The sequence below is a fragment of the Quercus suber genome, unplaced genomic scaffold (assembly GCF_002906115.3).
Source record: "Quercus suber isolate HL8 unplaced genomic scaffold, Cork oak 2.0 scaffold_7, whole genome shotgun sequence".
Classification (NCBI taxonomy): domain Eukaryota; kingdom Viridiplantae; phylum Streptophyta; class Magnoliopsida; order Fagales; family Fagaceae; genus Quercus; species Quercus suber.
This window is the reverse complement of record NW_027069473.1, coordinates 1,221,861-1,240,117: the sequence shown is the minus strand read 5'-3', so window position 1 is coordinate 1,240,117 and position 18,257 is coordinate 1,221,861. Positions and strand designations below refer to the sequence as shown.

Genomic DNA, 18,257 nt, shown 5'->3' with positions numbered 1-18,257 from the left:
TTAGATTTTTGCCAATGATCATATCGCTGTTTTTCCTCAGGATGAGCATATAATGATGGGAAATTAGGACAAGGTTCATAAAGCACGAATTTGTGCTCTTTAGCAATGAGAACAATGTCCAAGTTTCTGTTTTAGTCAACATAGTTGGATCCAGTCAGTTTGTTTTGATTAAGAATAGCAACAAGTGGGCTAAAAGTTACCATGATTTAAATCTAAAAATAACAAACATGAATATAATAAGTGTGGTGGGCCTTTTTCACAACTGCGGGCTAGACTAACTCCAACCACGCTATGGCCCAATGGTTCTGGTATGAAAGTCAGGACTGGCTTGACTGCAACACACCCCAAGCCAGCTTGTGCACAAACTAAAGCCCCTTCGCTAAAACCTTGGTCACATGCCCATAGCAGAGGAAACTATTACAAAAGTCATGGCAGGCAGGTGCAATATGACAACAATAAAAAGAATATGCTTACTGTCAGTCTGAACATAAAAAATACTAAATGGTGATCTTAATAAAGGAAGAAGCAATGCAGTAATATAAATGCAACATAAATAAGATGATAACAATAAAGAAAGGAAATCACACTAATGCTTAATCAATAAAATAAAGGAAGAATGGTCAGTTTGCCATGCTTGATTTCTCTACTGAGTTAAGTCCAGGAAGGGAACCACTCTTTAATGTGGGCAATCTCACAGGGAAATCCTGCCACGAAAATTACCCATTTTGAGAGAATGAGCCTAAATGGCTTATCATCAGATTCCCAGATCAATAATACTAGAGGGTAGGCTTTTAGAGGGAGAGAAGAGAATAACCTGTTGGTGCATGCTCACTATCGCACTCTTGCTTACTTTCTGTTTTTCTTTTCTTTCTAACTCCTTTTTTCCTTTCTAAGTTTTATGCTCTATCTTTCACTCTCTTGTTCCCTCCTTCCATCCCCCCCTGTGCATGGCTGAAGCCCCTTTTATACTGCCTACCGTGTCAGGTTTTTACTATTTTACTCCTTAACCGCTTTTGTACTGGTGTGGGTGTCCTTCCCAGACTGCCCACTGATTTGTCAGCTGCACAGCCATCACCACTTACCTGTGATGGCCACGCCACATCCTATTCCCAGACAAAGAGTCTTATTTTGTTTTTTTGTTCACCATGGCATTCCCATCCGGATAAGGGTGGGTATTCTCTCTCACTATCCCTTATGGTATGCACCTAGTGATTCCAACTCATTTTTCCCTTTTTTGGGTGACATGTCATCCTAGCAGGACATTTCCCCCAAAAGAGTTTAAGCAGAAACCCCAAAATAGGCTCTCCCCTTATCCACCATTAGACCATACCCTCTCTTACCTCTAACCCATGGCTCACCACTCTTGTATTGGCTGGGTGCAAGTTGGTGGTGTCTGAGCCTTGTGCGTGCTCCACTTCCATGTGTGTCCATGGCTTGTCTGTTGTTTATGCGTTTGCCATGACCTGAGGGCTTATCTGCTTTCTTTGAGGCCTTTTTGCTATTTTTTAGGCCTATGGTCCATTATTCCTGTCATTCGGGTTTAATGGTTTTCTTCTCAATTTACTAACTCTTTTCCTCCCATATTGTTGGACTTCTTCCTGTTATTGGGCTTCCTTGCCGAAGTGGGCATCAACAATAAGTAAATCGAACATTATCAATTTAGCATATAAACATATAGTATGGAAGCTTAATAAAACCATAACATAAAATATGGAACGACAACCCAGTCCAAGTCTATAATTCCTTGGTAGCAAGTATATTATAAACACTGTGATTGATTGAGAACTATTCTCATTATTAGTGCTATCATGATAACTCTTATCAAACACTAATAATATGTCGTACTAACTTTAGCCTCTAAGTAAATAATAACATAGCTCCTTTGGGAGGTTAACATTACACTTATTCTAGTGTACACCATTATCTAGAATCATGTGTAGCCGCATTTCATCTCCCTTATAGTGTTTAAACTTGTAGTACCATGAAACAAAACACCCTCCTTTGGGATTGTGAGGCATATACGCCAAGACGAGGTGCTTGTTCACACTACTTTAAACGGGTAAGTTCAATCTTGTAATACTATGAAGTAAACACCTCGTTTGGGATTGCGAGGCATATATGCCAAGACGAGATGCTTACCCACACTACTATGAACCAATAATGGAGGTTGTGAGATCCAACCCTTGTATCTTTCTTCCACTAGATATTTTAAAAGAAAGGTTTTTAATTAGAAATCATGTGTAATCTCATCACACATAGACTTTCCCTTCATCTATGTTTTAACGCTTAGTGAAATTTCAAAAAAACAGTTCATTCAATCGATCGAAGGTATTTCTTGATCGATCAAAATGTTCAACAAATTCATTTCGAAGTTTTTGGATGACTCGCTCGACTTTCAATTCCTATTCAATCGATCGAAAGGTAAATCCGATCGATCGAAAGGAATTTTCAATCGATCGAAACATTGAAGAAAATTATCACAAAGTCTCGAGTTGACACGATCGATTGAAAGGAACATTCGATCGATCGAAGAGAATTCTCAATCAGTCGAAACTCGTTAAACTGAAAATTTTTCAAATTTTTCTGGCAACCGTTTTTGATGTTTCACTTGAACAAAACATAGTTTCTTGATCACATCAAATGAGATTGAGATCAAAACTGAATTTCATTGATGCTATAGTCTTAAAGTTCAATCTAACATACTTAATATCAAACTTAAACAACATCATAACATCAATATCAGTTTTTATCAGATAATAATTTCAATAACCATGCAAAAAATTGATTGTAGAATCTTCTAACATTATGAAATTACTATCTTTGATTCCAAAACTCACAAAACATGTTATACAAATTCGAAATTGAAGACCGCTCTAATACCAATTGTTGAAAAAACACATGAAAATATAGTTTTGTATCTCATACAAAACATACACAGTGGAAAATTAACGAATTTACTTCATTCGCAATTGATAACATATACTATGTAAATTTCAGGATTTAAGAACAAGAGAGCGTACCTTGATGCGGTGAAATTCAAAACCAAAAATTAGAAGTATTTGGGAACACTTTTAATCTTCACTCCAATTCCACTTATACCCAAGAAGTGCGGTTTCTCAATCAGTTTATATGTGTTTAAGGAAGAATAAGAGAGTGGCTTACACTCACATACACATCATTTCATATATTATTATGCATTACAAAATTCTGTATATTTCTCTCTTTATATATAACTGATTATCTAATTGGGCTAGCCTTTTAGGTCATTCCAATTAAGTTTTAGTATGTGTCTTGGAGTGGAACCAAAATGGACAAATAAAACACTAGCTCCAATGGGTTTTAGGCCTTTCTATCAACTCTTAACAAGCCCAAAATTACAATTAATTATATTTAATACCACTATATAAATATAATTGCACTTTAGGCCTTATTAATAAATTATATTCCAAACCTTTATTATACATTCAACCATTTTATTAAAATATTTGTAGTAATACAAAGTCATGAATGTTGACTGCCACTTTGAAGATTACTACATCTTAATCCTTGAGTACCCGGTTTAATCATTTAAGTTATTCATCATATATTTATGAAACCCAATTTCATAAATATATACTTTAGTAACTTCTTACTAAAGTGGTTTGGCCTAACACTTTGAATAACCAAACTCATTAAACTTATCTCAAGGGAATATTTTATATCTCCGTTAAGAGATTATGAATTCCTTCTTAAGAATATATGTTCCTTCAACATTAAATGTGACTACGCAGCATACTGAGGTTTTGATCATAACTTTAGACCTCACTCCTGATATATCAAAACAACTTACACTTCATGATTATGTTCATTATTCTCTCAGGATTGAGAGTTCATGTAAATATAAGTCATGAAATTTATTATTCATTTAATAGTCGTTAGTAGACTAATAAATCTCGCAGCGGTCCAGTTTAATATGTCTTAACATTTAAAACATATTAACATATCAATTAGAAGTCTCCACTTCCATGATTAAGACAAATCATCTTAGTTGATATGTTATACTCTTCATAAATGAAATGCCCAATTTCATCACCGATCTAAAATTTTGAGTTTATAAAGAATTTGTGATTTATATCTTATGTGACTAAATCACATACTATGCATCTCATGAACTATATGTTACTGTCCAAATATTCATGTTACCATTATTTTAGATAATAATAAAACAACTTTATTAATCACAATATAATAACATACATAATATCATACATAGTATCATATAATAGGACTTGAATGGCACATATCCTAATAAATATGAAGTATAATTTCTAAATATATAGATACATGTGGTTTCAATTTTTTTTTTAAAGCAAAAATCATATATCTGAAATTTTCAATTAGAATTAAAAGTTATGATTAAAAATAATGTCCAAATTTTTTGTGCTCTAATTTATATTCCATAAGTTATAGTTTTGTGTGTGTTTGATTTTTTTTTTTTTTAATTTTAGTTATCTTATAAGAAAAGAAAAAGAGAATTATAATAATTGAAGTATAAATAGAACTCTTAATATAGGACACAGGATTTTCATTCATAAATGAGTGGAGGAGATTGGGGTATGGTAAGAGGAGAGTGTAATAAAGATGGATTATTTAAAATAAAAAAAATGCGCCAAATTGCGCACGCACATAGAAAAATGATGCTGCCACTAGAATTTGCGCCAAATTGCACACCCATCAGTAAAGGTTTACTTTGACACTTCAACAGAATTATGTTTAAAAGTTGCCAAAATATGTTGAGACTGAGGCATGGGTCATGGACCATGGTTCTCTGTTTAAGAAAAGATGCGAAGGTGTTAGGTATATCCATTCCACTCCCACCTCCGACAATGGCTGCCTTTGAAATTCATATTTTAATTTGATTTGTGGAAATATTCAATTATGAGATGATGAGCCATTTTCCAATTGGCTTCGGTGGAGATCATGACGTTAATATGTTTTATGGTCTTATAGACTAGACTAGAAACATTACAGCTAGAAGTGAGGGTTGCTTACGCAATTGCTTATCACGAAATAGCTGAATACAGAGGCTAGATGGATGGCCTTCTTGCTTGCGTTTGATAATCGCATTTTCTCGGATAAACACCCGAAGAAAGATTCTTTCCGTGTCTCTTTTTTCTTTTCCATCGTGAGCATAAAAATGCATTAAAACCGGGTTCTGTACCTCAGCATCATCACATGAAAACTTTTAGGCGGGGAATCCTATCAAGCAGGAAGATTGACAAATGAAACAAAGTCAATAAACCATATTTCCTTACCCAATTCCAAGCTTAATATTTATTACATTCATCAAACATTTACTTGAGAATTTCAAGACCAACGAGAAGGGTTCAAAAGTTGAGGGTCTTGTATATCAAAATTAGTGAAAATTGCTCTAATGAAACAAGAAAACCTGAAAATCATCCAACCCCAAAAATGGGAATCTCACTGTGATCACTAATTGGATTCACAAGAGTTTATATGACATTGATCTTGTTCATCCCTTTCTTCCAAATCCACTTTAGGGCATTCATAGATTCAAAAACAATAAATAAAAAAAACATTGGGAATAAAATGCTAAGCGAACCAAATTGAAACAACAACATACAAAGCTTTTAGAGATTGAAATCCAAAACGCATACACAACCCAACAATCCATAATAACTGGAGTACATAAAAACACATTCATTAAAATGATAAAACAAACTACTACGACATCTACAAAATACAAACCCAATAAGAAATCCAAACGACCTTCCATAACAATTTTAACATATCAAGCCTTTTCTACATAGCACAAACCCAAATTATTAAACCCCATTACAATGACTCATCATCACAAAACCGACTTCTACTAACAATGAAAGACCAGAGACCGCTGGATAGGATTATTGATCAAGGCAGGAACATATCAGCCACGATCTGCTGGATCGGACGGTTGAGCTGCCATGGGTTCATCATAGAATCAGGAATCTCCGGAATATCCACGGAGAATCCACTCATTTCTTCGATCATCTGAAGCACCGAATTCAAGGATCGCAAACGATCTGTGAGTTCCGCATGCTGAGCTCTGAGAACGTTGTTGGCGGATTCGATCGCCCCGTAGTTCTGCTCCTTGGCGTTGATCTTCTGCACCAGATCGCGATTCGAGAGCTGCAACCGAGTCACCTCGTCCGTCAGATCCTCCAGCTGCTTCTGCTTCCTCATCCGAGATCGCCTCGCCGATTCGCGATTCGACAACATCCTCTTCCTCTTCCTCTCGTCGATCGCCACATCGGATCCGGATCCGGATCCGGACCCGGATCCGGATCCGGAACTCGCAGGTCGTTGAATCGAAGCCATTAATTACAAATTCTTTTTTTCTTTTTTTTCTTCCGAACGAATTTGTCAAAATCTATGAAAATTAGGGTTTCTAAAGAGTTAAGACTACAAAATTAAAAACAAAGATCAGGCTTAAAGAGAAATAAAATCAAAATCAAAGATTTAGGGAGTTAGATCTAGTTCATGAAAACACGTAGAACCAGTAGAGAAATACAACTGAAAACGAATGAAGCAATCGAATTCGACGCATGAGGATGGTCTGTGTCATAGAAAAACTAAATTCATTGAGAAAATCAGAAACGAATACCCTAGATTTCGAATTGAAAAATTTTGAGCAAATTGAAAAGCTTAGAACTGAAAGGCTTTTGGGCTTTTGAAGATAAGGAAAAAAACAATAACAACGGAGGCGGAGAATGCTAGGGGTTGAAAAGTGAAACCAAAGAAGATGAGAATGCGCGTGGAATTGTAATTTTATAGAGGAAAAAAACAAACGTGTTGGGGTTATTGTGGGTATTATCAGTTTATAAAATTTTGTGGGGGGTTTTATGAGGTCATTGGTGTCGGTGTCAAGGCTGGCGTGCTAGGTGACGCCAGCTGCAACGTTTAAGGCGCCTCTTACTTCTGGACAACTCTTTTCCATGCTTTTTATGGTTCGAATATTCTTTTGCTCGGTCAAACTTTGCTTTTAAACTCACCTTGGATAAAGTTTTACGTTCTACTAAAAATGCTTTTTGTTATTTTCAAATATATGAAAATTCTTTTTTTATTCCAAAAAAAAAACCTTTCTAAGTGAGGTTTTAGAATGATTCAAATATAGTTTAGTTATTTACTTTTATTTATATATTATAATTTAATCATTAAAAAATCAAATCATTACAATTTTTTTTATTAAAAAAACATTAAAATGATATTATCTATTACGAGATAGAAATGTTGTCAATTTAAGAGAGGATAAATAGAGAAATAATAATGATATGATGACCCTATTTAGAAAATAAGCTAGAAATTTATGTGTTTATCTCAATTTTTGTGTTTATTTTTATTTTGAAAATATAAATAAAAAAAATTACAGTTGTAATTATAAAAGTTTTAAAAATTATACATTCAATTTTTTATAAAAATAAACTAGATTTAAAGCTTATCTAAATTCCAAACACACTTCTCTAAATAAATAAATTGTGAGGCCAGAAAATCAGGTAGCCTTGGCCCACTCCAAGCCAAGCCCAAATGGCCCACGCCGAGGATGCATGATGGGTCCGAGGATGACCCTGTCCTCGGGCGTCCGAGACTTCGGAAAAACACGAGGACCACCCTACCAAAGGACTCCTAGAATATCCAAGGAGCAGAGGGCCCAGTGTCACGCGTTGACAACAGAAGTACGGAGAAGGGGCAAGCCCTGGGCGAACTGTCACCTCGGCATTGAATACGCTCACCTAACCCTTCTAGCCGCATTAATGGGGATGTAACCCCTTGACAGGGCAATATCGATTAGGGTGAGCCACCTGAGCACGAATATGACCTCTGATGGGACAGACGGTCAGAAGGGAGGCCAATAGATGATCCACATGAGGAGGAAGAGGGGGATATATAAGAAAGGAGAGCAAAGTGTAAATGAGGGGGGAGGAATGAGTTTGGAGAGGAAAAATCTCATCGGCTATGTTCCGAGGAGCATCCCCCAGTTGTAAATTGTTCTTAGTATCTTTCAATAAAAGAAAAGTAGTTTATGCCTCATGCACGCCGGTGAGCGCCTAAACCTTCAACCCACTCTCTACAAATTTATTGTTCTGGGTTCGTTGGGCCTGGGGGAACCCATATCTTTTGGGCTACAACAAAAACCGACCCTACATAAATTAAATAAAATAAACACACAAATTGAGTAGATGAAAATAATTAATTAAACAAAATGCACATACATATTACTAAAATACTTGTATTATATATATTTTATTAGCAAAAGCAAAATCTATGTGTGTGTGTGTGTGTGTGTGTGTATATATTAATAGGTAAAGCTAAGAGTAAAACTAATTAGATTCTACAATTGAAGTCTAATTTTGCGTCATGTGTCCTAAAGTATTTATTTTTGGAGAGAATTTTATTTTTTAATTTTGGAGTAAAATGTGGGACTATATCATAAATATCCATCTAAGTGAGTTGTTACATACAAAAACTAATGAGTCTAGAATTAATGAACATAAAATATTTTAAAAATATTTTAAAAAAAAAAAAAATTTGACAACTTACATTTTCTACCTAAATATTCTTACAAGACTTTTTAAAGAGTTAAAAAAAAAATATAAACTATGCTTTAAGAACTCAAACAAAAAGCGGAAGGCCTTACGCAATTGCCTAGCAATTTACGAAGGACCTTTCCATACATGGTGGGATACTAACAAGATAGCTCACGTGTAGAAAACAAGTAAACAGAAAAGAATGCCAGCCAGTCAAACATGGCCCAAGTGATCAGACACAGCCTGGCACAACCTTCCAAAACTAGTGTGGAGAATCGAATCGTCCTGAGCATGAGTGCGAAGTAATCTAGTTGCATCAAAGCCCAAGTCTCTAGCAATCTCTCTAAGTCTATCATGGGAATGTCGAAGACAGACCAGCTCCCTCTCCATCGTGGAATCAGAAGTAGAGCCCTGCCCATAGAGCAATGAGCTCACTCTCCTGTGCATTGCTTATCTCCTTAGTATCCTCCATGATTGTATCAGCTAGCTCCCTGCTGTAGTCTCTATCCTTGACAGCCTCCCTCAGGCACTCCCTTAGATTCGTAAGGGCCCTCTCAACCCTAATCTCGAACTCCAGAGTATAATCTCTCAAAATATCAGCCGAAAATGGAAAATCGGCTAAAACTGGTAATGATAAGTCAAGCACAAAGACGGGATCCCTCATGTTTCGCCACACTTTAAACTCAGCAGAAAACCACTCCTGGTCATCCCTAGAACAGAGGGGGAAGTCAATGCTCAATTTACGCGCTTCCCAGAACTCAGAGGCACGCCATATCATTGCTACATCGATGTCCACGAACCCGTACTTACAGGTAACAGTAGAAAGATCACTAAGTCGGGGAATATGCTAGATAACCCCAAACTACCGCATGGCCATGCCTGGGAAATACCCAGTGCACTCCTAGATGCCCACCAAGGGAATGCCGAGTAAACTGACACAATGGGTCTGCCCCTGCCCTCTAGTGATACCCCACTTGACTCTCCAAGTCCAGTTAGTAGGACTCAGGCTGCACAAGTATCTTAGCCAACCATCAGTATCCCCGGAAAAAGGAAAAGCGAGGGATACAGTAGCCCAGACTCTATTCCTACTCACAAAGCCCATGGGCTGACCCCTGGCAATGACACTCAAGTGGATACAAAACCACAACTGTAACATGTGAATGCAGCAACCTAGCCTACCCCTACTCACCTCTCGACACGAGGACAAGGATCTAATGGTCTCAGAAAGTAAAGCATGAATGAAAGAGGTACTATGAGCTATGGCACTCACCAAAGGGGGAACGGCAAAACTGACAACTCTTGAGGGTGAAGGGAACCACTCCAAAAAAGGCCACCAAGAAGGCATGACGCCGATAAGATGCTTACCACTCCTCTAAATCCACAAAATCATCTTGGTAGCCAACAAGGCACTCTAGTAAATGGAACCAATCATGCAAGAACTTAAAGGACATGCTCCCTCCTATCCCGCTGCCATACCAAGTCAAGGCCTCCATAATGAGCCTCTTGAAGCCCATTAAATCAGTAAGCCTTTTGCGCAGGGACAGACCTAGGATTTCAAACTGGGGGGGGGGGGAGATGAGCAAAAAAAAAATTCAAATATGCATCCATATAATTTTAATAAACTGTCAACCAAGACAAATACCCAAAAATCATTGTTTCTTAACATATCAAGATCAACTTTTTGAAATTGTGTTTAAGATATATGGTTATTTTCCAGAATTGGGATATCGGCATTTTCGAATGAATATTTCTTGGGATTGGAACATCAACAATTTCCAAAATTGGGGAATGAATATTTTCTAGAATTGGAACATCCACATTTTCTAGAATTGGAATAGCAACATTAGTTGTTGGCAATCCCATGTTGACTTCGAAAGTGTAGGGTCAGTTTTTGTTGCCCAAGCCTAAAGGATATGCGTTAAAGGCCTAACGAACCCAGAACAATGAATTTGTAGAGAGTGGATCGAAGGTTTAGGCGCTCGCCGGCGTGCATGAGGCATGAACTACTTTCCTTTTATTTGAAAAATACTAAGAACAGTTTACAACTGGGGGATGCTCCTCGGCCATGGGCCGAAGAGGTCTTTTCTCCCCCTTTTACTTTTTCTTTCCTTTTTCCCCTCTACACTTTGTTGCCCTTTCTTATATATCCCTCTCTTCCTCTTCCTGTTGATCATCTATTGGCCTCCCTCCTGACCGTCCGTCCCATCAGAGGCCATATCCATGCTCCAGTGGTTCGCCCTGATCGATGTTGCTCTGTCAAGGGGTTACATCCCCATTAATGCGGCCAGAAGGGTTAGGTAAGCATATTCAATGCCGAGGTGACAGTTCGCCCAGAGCTTGCCCTTCTCCGTACGGAGTTCTTGGACGACCGAGGATAGGGTCATCCTCGGACCCATCATGCGTCCTTGGCGTGAGCCATTTGGGCCTGGGTTGAAGTGGGCCAAGGCTACCCGATTTTCTGGCCCCACAAAAAAAATTTGAATATTTTCTTTTGAAAATATCAAACATTGTAGTTGATTTTTTCATGATCTACAAATAAAATAAGAATCATATATATTATCTCACAAACGGTTGTTGTTACTAACTAAAGACAAATACTAGAATCTATGTAATTTGCATGATGCATTTAATCTATGAAGCACGGGTGCGTTTTCGAATTCGGGTGCGAGACTCAGCAATTTTTGAAAAAGTAGGGTGTGGGTGCGACGATTAAAAAATTATTAAAAATATATTTTTTTTTTCTATATTTTTACTATTAAAATATTCTTTAAAAAAATTAGATTCACAAAAAAAAAGAAAAAAAGAAAAAGAAAAAAAAAGAAGGCAAGAAACACAAAACAAAAAAGAAATGTCCTACACTCTCACCTTATCATACCAGATCATGCACTGAGAATCTGCCACGTGTACCCATCTAACCACAACATGTCACATCAAGGTAAATGACCAAAACAACCACATGACTTTGGGTGCAACTATGGGGTCCAATAGAATAAGAAGCAAAGGGCACTTTTGGGTAATCAAAGTCTTTTTATATTGTGTGTTCAGCTGGATGTTTATGGCATATCTATTGAGTTCACTTGAAGGAAGACTTAATTAATCTCAAGGAATGTCAGTCCACTCCCAAGCTAACAGAAATTCATCAATGCTTTTTTCTCTCAAATCTTCTCTTCAGCAGTCTCTAACTTTCTCTGTCTCGCTCTCGCCTCTCCCTTTCTTTTCTTTTCTTTTTTTCTTTTTACCTTCTTTTCTGGCTTTTCTATTTGGTTTTGGAGTTTTACTGACTGTTGTGTTGGGTTTTCTTCTTCTTCTTCTTCTTCTTCTTTTTTCCTTTTTTACATATATATATATATATATTTAAGGTTTTCATGGGCTCTTGAAAACTCCTAGGTTGGCCGGCTGGGATAGGTGAGGGGGGCTTGAGCTAAAACCCAAAGGGGGCTCGAGCTAAAAACCAAAGGGCCCAAGCCTTTTTTTTGAAAATTTTACATACTAAAAAAAAAATTTGGGCCCATGCCCCTACCTAGGTCCGTCCATGCTCTTGCAGTAACGTGTCCACACTGGCAAAACTAAAACATTGCTCAGAGGAGTAGAAAGAGAAAGGAAACAATCATACTCCTCCAACATAGGCACCAAGTCAACATCTCCAATGGTGACGCATCTCAAAGTAGGGTCCCAGCAAGAGATGATGATCTCCAACAAATGCCAATCTAGTATGGTGTGAAGAAGAGCAATGGCATCTCCAAGAAGCTATTGGATGAGTGCCTGGTCACCATAAGAAAAAAAGCCCCACCACCTTCTAAGCTTTCTCTCATGGCAGTCCTTCCTCTCAAGCTCAACCAAGGTGTCGTTGGAGTGAGCACCAAAAGCATCCATGAACGGATCTTGCTAAAATCTAACAATTCGATGAAGATCTACGCAAAAAATGGTGAAAAGCAGTGTTTTCTAAGTGTTTTGGGTGAAGAAAAAGGAAAAAGAAAGCCCAGAAAAATCACATGTTAGGGTTTTTTAGCTCCCCAGGCATAAACCTACACACATTTTGAGCACTCCCTCCCTATTTAGCATATTTTTTTATCACCTTAGAGCAAAGATTCCCTCATTTTAGCACTCATCGTAGTACGCAATCAACCCAGCAGTAAACTGGATTACTAGACACTCTTGCTTGTGCATCCAAAGCTACATAAATCCTACACTGGGGCAATTTATATTTGTGCGTCTTGTTTAGCACTCCCAGAAGTCTTGAACCTCATTTTCAAAGTCCATTTTAGGGGTCAATTCAGCCTCGATAGTCAAAATTTACAACAAAAAAATGCTGAGCCTAATCTCGGCCACGCGGCAACTTTTGCAGCCTATTTGGAGGATAAGGGGAGTCATTTCTCATGATGTTTCCTCAAGAGGCCTGTCCTTGGATTTTTAGCCCGCTCGGGTAATAACAGGAACGACCAGTGCATACCACCTTATGGCGTGTCTAAGGAGATCTCATTCGGAGTGTCCGCATTCGTTATCAGCATTATGGTATGGTCTACAAAGTCGAGGCTACTTTCAGCCAGTCTGCAGGCTCAGAACCTCACAAAACCCTAAACTGGGGCAGTTTATTTTGCTTAGTTCTCATCAGGGAAGAGGGATTCTAAAAGTTCTTGATCATTCAGCAACTGGTCCGCTAGGTAATCGGCTATGGTCTGGCCCTTAATGGCCTTTCTTGTCACAAACACAATGTCGAACTCAGAGAGCAACATTTTCCAACAAGTGATCTTCCTTGTAAGAGCTGGCTTTTCAAAGATGTACTTAATGGGATACATATAGGAAATGAGCCGCATGGTGTAGTAGAGCATATACTGCCGCAACTTGCATGATGCCCATGCTAGGGCGCAACACGTCTTTTCAATGGTGATGTAATTAGTCTCACAACTAGTGAACTTCCTGCTTAAGTAATAAATTGCCCTTTCTTTCTTGTTGGGGGAACCAAAATAGGAGGGTTCAACAAATACTTCTTGATCTTGTCAAAAGCCGTTTGGCACTCATCTGTCCATTCTATCTTTGTGTCTTTCTTCAAGAGCTTGAATAGTGGATCACATGTGGCGATTAACTGCACTATGAAGCGAGCTATGTAATTGACTTTGCCTAAGAAGTTGTGAATCTGTTTCTCAGTTTGTGATGTTGGCATGTCTCGGATGGCTTGGACTTTTGTTGGGTCCACTTCGATTCCTCTTTGGCTGACTATGAAGCCAAGCAATTTGCTTAAACTAGCTCCAAAGACACACTTGTTAGGGTTTAGTCTCAACCTGTACTTGATAAAGGGCTTGAACAGCTTTCTCAAATCTACCAGATGATCCCTAGCAGATTTGGCAATCATGTCGTCCATGTAAACTTCAATCTCTTTATGCATTATATCACGGAACAAGGTTACCATGGCTCGCTGATAAGTAGCCCCAGCATTCTTTAAGCCGAATGGCATGACATCATATGCATAGGTTCCCCACTTAATGGTGAATGCAATCTTAGCTTTGTCTTCCTCGACCATTTTGATCTAATTATAGCCTGAGAACCCGTCCATGAAGGAAAAGAATCTGTTGGTAGTGGTATTATTGATCAGGGTATTGATATGTGGCAATGGAAAGTTATCCTTGGGGCTGGCCTATTTCAAATTCCTGTAATCGACGCACATGCGTACTTTCCCATCTTTCTTAGGCATAAGAACAATGTTGGTGAACCAATCTGAGTAGGCTATTGATAACGCTTCAAAATGTATGCTTGTTATATATTTATGTAGGCATTATCTCCTTATTACTGTGATTAATTTTTATAATTATGCTATGATTTGCATTAGTCCCTATTATTTATCTTTACATAATTTCTTGAATAAGATGTATTCATTGTGTGTAATTTTCTACTTTGAGGAAATCATGTGAAAAAGATGGGTTTATAGGAATTTGTGAGAGAATAGAGGCCAAACTAGAATTAAAGTGGAGCTAAAGGACCATGCTTAAATGTATAAGGAGGTGCAGCTGGAGTGCTTGGATCATGTTCCATGATTGGAGCTTCAAATAAGGAAAGAAATCAAAGAGGCGGAATTTGAAAAGGAAAAATCTAATTTGAGCACTGATCAGTATTTTGGGCGTATCTCTCTCTTCAAAGATTCAATTGACACAAGGCTAGATGGGTTGGAACCGTGAATTAAATATCTACCACTTTTCAGTTTTGAGTTTTTCAAAATTCTCAATTTTTGAATGCCGAAATTAACTCACAATTTATTGCTATAAACCTAGACAGAAATTAGAATTGTAAAAGTTTTATTTTCTTTGGACACTTAGACATTAGGGTTTTAGAGGGAGGCTGTGAGAATGGATTTTGGGCAAAGAAAACCTTGTATTTTCCTTTCTCTAATGGCAGCCTAAACTCTTTGCTAGGACTAGGGGTTATGTTTCTTCTATACGGTATGAATATTCAATGTGATTCTTTCTAGGATTTTATCAATGACATATTTGATTGTTCAATTAGATTTCTTTTGATGTATTAGTTCTTCCATACTTTTAATAAGTTCAATCATATTTTTCTTATTGTTTAGATGAATATCTAATAGTTTCAAATATAAATTAGATTTTAAATTGAATGGGTTTTTCTGAAAACTTTTCTAACTGCATTATTAATCAACGTTATCATGCATTCTTGAATTATCTTAGTTTAACCGAATCATAAGTTTTTAATTATATAAGAACAATCAATTATGAAATATATATTTTCTTAGATCACAAAGAATCTCATGTTGACATAGGGAAACACCCCGATGCCCTGGTATTTACATTATTGATTTAAATTAGTTTTTATTATTATTCTTGTTAATAATCACCATTTCTTCTTTACCCAAATTTTTGTTTAATTATATTGTCTTTGAATCTATCTTGCTCCTTGTGGTTCGACCTCGGTACTCCGAGAATTATATTGCTACGATCTCTTGCACTTGGGAGTGAGCAAGCAGCTATCGCGATAAGGAAACCGGTTTTCAACTGCTTTTCTACTTCCTCCTTGATCTTCAAAATGATCTTAGATTTCATCCTTCGAAGGGCTTGCCGCACTGGATGGCATTCTAACTTAACTGGAATTCTGTGCACGAAATCTCAGTATCCAACCTTGGCATATCTTGGTAGGACCAAGCAAATATCTCTTTGAACTCTTTGAGTAGCGCTATGAGCTCAGGCTTCATGTCTTTAGGAAAGTTCACCCCAATCCTGACGGGTTTTTCATTCTCACCTTTGTCGGCAAGGTTAATCACTTCAGTTTCTTGTATGTTGGGCTTGAACCCTTCACTCTCTCTGTTTAGAGCTTCCAAAATATCATGAGGCAAACTCGGAATTTCCTCTAATCCTTCAACATCATGATCCAACTTTATTGTCTTATTCACATCATCAATATCCTCGTTATGGTAACAGGATGATGTACCTACTTGGGATTTAGAATAGATCCTATAAAATGGAACATATACAGAGAAACATAAGATAATTTGCACACACATATTCATAGGAAAGCAAATAAAGAGATAAATGCAAGAATTTCCTGAATAATACATTGGATAATTTCATTAATGGGTTATAGATAGGGGGAGAACAAAGTTCATGCCTGATAATGATAAACAGGGAAACACTCTTTCTTTTTTTCTTTTTTTTTGGGAAATAAACTGGAGAAATGCAAACAAGGAATGCAAAAAATAGGAAATAAACATGCAAAACAAACTAGATATGCTATTCCAACTCTTTCGAGCAATTGGAGGACCTAACCGCACGATGATGGAACACTCCTTACTCAGTTAGTGCAACCACAAAGCAGGGCTCGATGGTCCAATGGCCTACTGTCTCGCCTGGCATATAAGGCCTAATAGTAGAAGTCAGATCATCCCCGGGGGATATAATGGCATTTACTGAGAATTCTTCAAGGCATAAGTAGATGAGACAAGCTAGATCTGATTCCTCCTCACATGATTCCTGTGCCATTTTTGATCTGATGACCTTAGCCAGAGCCGAAAAAGTGACCCTAATATGGGGAATGGACATCTCTTGGCCAATGCACTTCCTTTTCTTTCCTTTGGAAGCCTGGAAAAGTTCTTCATCAGAGGGGTTGTACCCCAAACCGAAACCTCCTTTGTTGTCCGGGAGTTCAATCAAAGCAATCTTCCCGCGTCCTACAACACCGAGGCCTTAGCCTAACTAATAGCCAAATTTGAGCATCTCCTTGGCAGCCATTAAAGTAGTGAAGGGCCATGAAAACTCGAGTTTCGAAGCTCTGGAGATCATAGAGACTAGCTCGAAACTGTGGAAAGTTGCATCCGGAAAGGCATTAGCACCAATGTAGGGGACAAAAGTCTCCTTGAAGATAGTCAGGGGTTCTTCAACTATAATAGTGATCAATAGATCCTCGGAGGGGAACTTGAGCCTCCGGTGAAGGGTAAAAGCAACTATGCCTGCAGCATGTAGCCAAGGCCTCCCTAGGAGCATATTATATAGGGAATCCACCTTGAAGTTGACCATGAAAAACATGGGGCCAATTCCAATGGCTAATTTGATCTCGCCCTGCACCTTCTGGAGAGTGCCATCAAAGGCTCTAATGATCATGGTGGCAGGGTGGATAATAGAGGTATCCACATTCAAACGCTCTATATTAGACATCGGGCAAACATTCAGGGCTGATCCATTGTCAATTAGTACTCTGAAGATGATCATGTCTTCACACTTTACCATAATGTGCAAGGGCAAAGTATGCTCTCTACCTTCTGGTGGTAGTTCATCATCTGTAAAGGAAACCTGGTTGGTGGCTAACACCATTAAGACCATATCCTCAAAGGAAGATTTTGTGACACCTGTAGGAACACATCTCTTTCAAGACTTTCAAGAGAGCATTACGGTGGACATAAGAGGATAACAATAGCACCAAGATGGAAATCTGAGCTGGCGACTTGTTTAGCTGCTGAATCACACTGTATTCTGAGTTTCTGATAATTTTCAAGAATTCTTCGGCTTCTTTGGTTATGACCCTATTCCTAACAGGATCAGCTATACCCTTACCAATCTCTTTCCTTCTTTTTCTAGCTCCTCGGGAGTATAGCAACGGCCACTCCTAATAAGCCCAGATAGACCAGAAGAGATATTGGAGCAGACCTCCTCTTTTTCGATTCGAGTTGAAATCAAGTACACATCATATTTCCATGGGACACGATGGCTATCTTCATAAGGGAACGGCTTCAACATACAAATGATAACGCCCTCCTGAGTTTGCAAATTGGGTGTTATAGAGAACTTTTTTAGATTAATAACCACCAAACTTAGCAGAATGGCTTCAAGGGCTTTTAAGCTCGATACCCTAGAGATTCCTGAGGCAGGTTTTAGCAGAGTAAGAGGATCGAAACCTTGGACGGTAGGGACAATGGTGGTTCCTTCCTAAACTGATAATAAAGCCGGCCCTGCGATTGTAGGCAATGCAAGAACCAGATGAGTGAATCCCTCGATGACTGGCGGGGCTTGCCCTTTTTCTAAACTTGATAACCTTGAATCCGTAGGTGATTCTATGATCTCCTCAATGTCTATTGAAAAGAGAGGTGCTGAAGTAACCTTTCCAAGGCGTTTCTATAAATATTCATCCCAGTCCTTCCTTGAACCAATTGATATAGGCTAGAGGACATAGGCTGGCTACCATGCTCATCCCTTCGCA

The 18,257-nt window shown here is 38.1% G+C and overlaps 1 protein-coding gene across 1 annotated transcript; it reads right to left on the bottom strand.

The window, feature by feature from the left end:
• Positions 1-5,910: 5,910 nt before the first annotated feature.
• LOC112007726 (bZIP transcription factor 53) lies at positions 5,911-6,357 on the bottom strand. The gene has a single exon (XM_024040086.2). The coding sequence runs from the start codon at positions 6,355-6,357 to the stop codon at positions 5,911-5,913; it is 447 nt and encodes a 148-aa protein (XP_023895854.1).
• Positions 6,358-18,257: the final 11,900 nt, after the last annotated feature.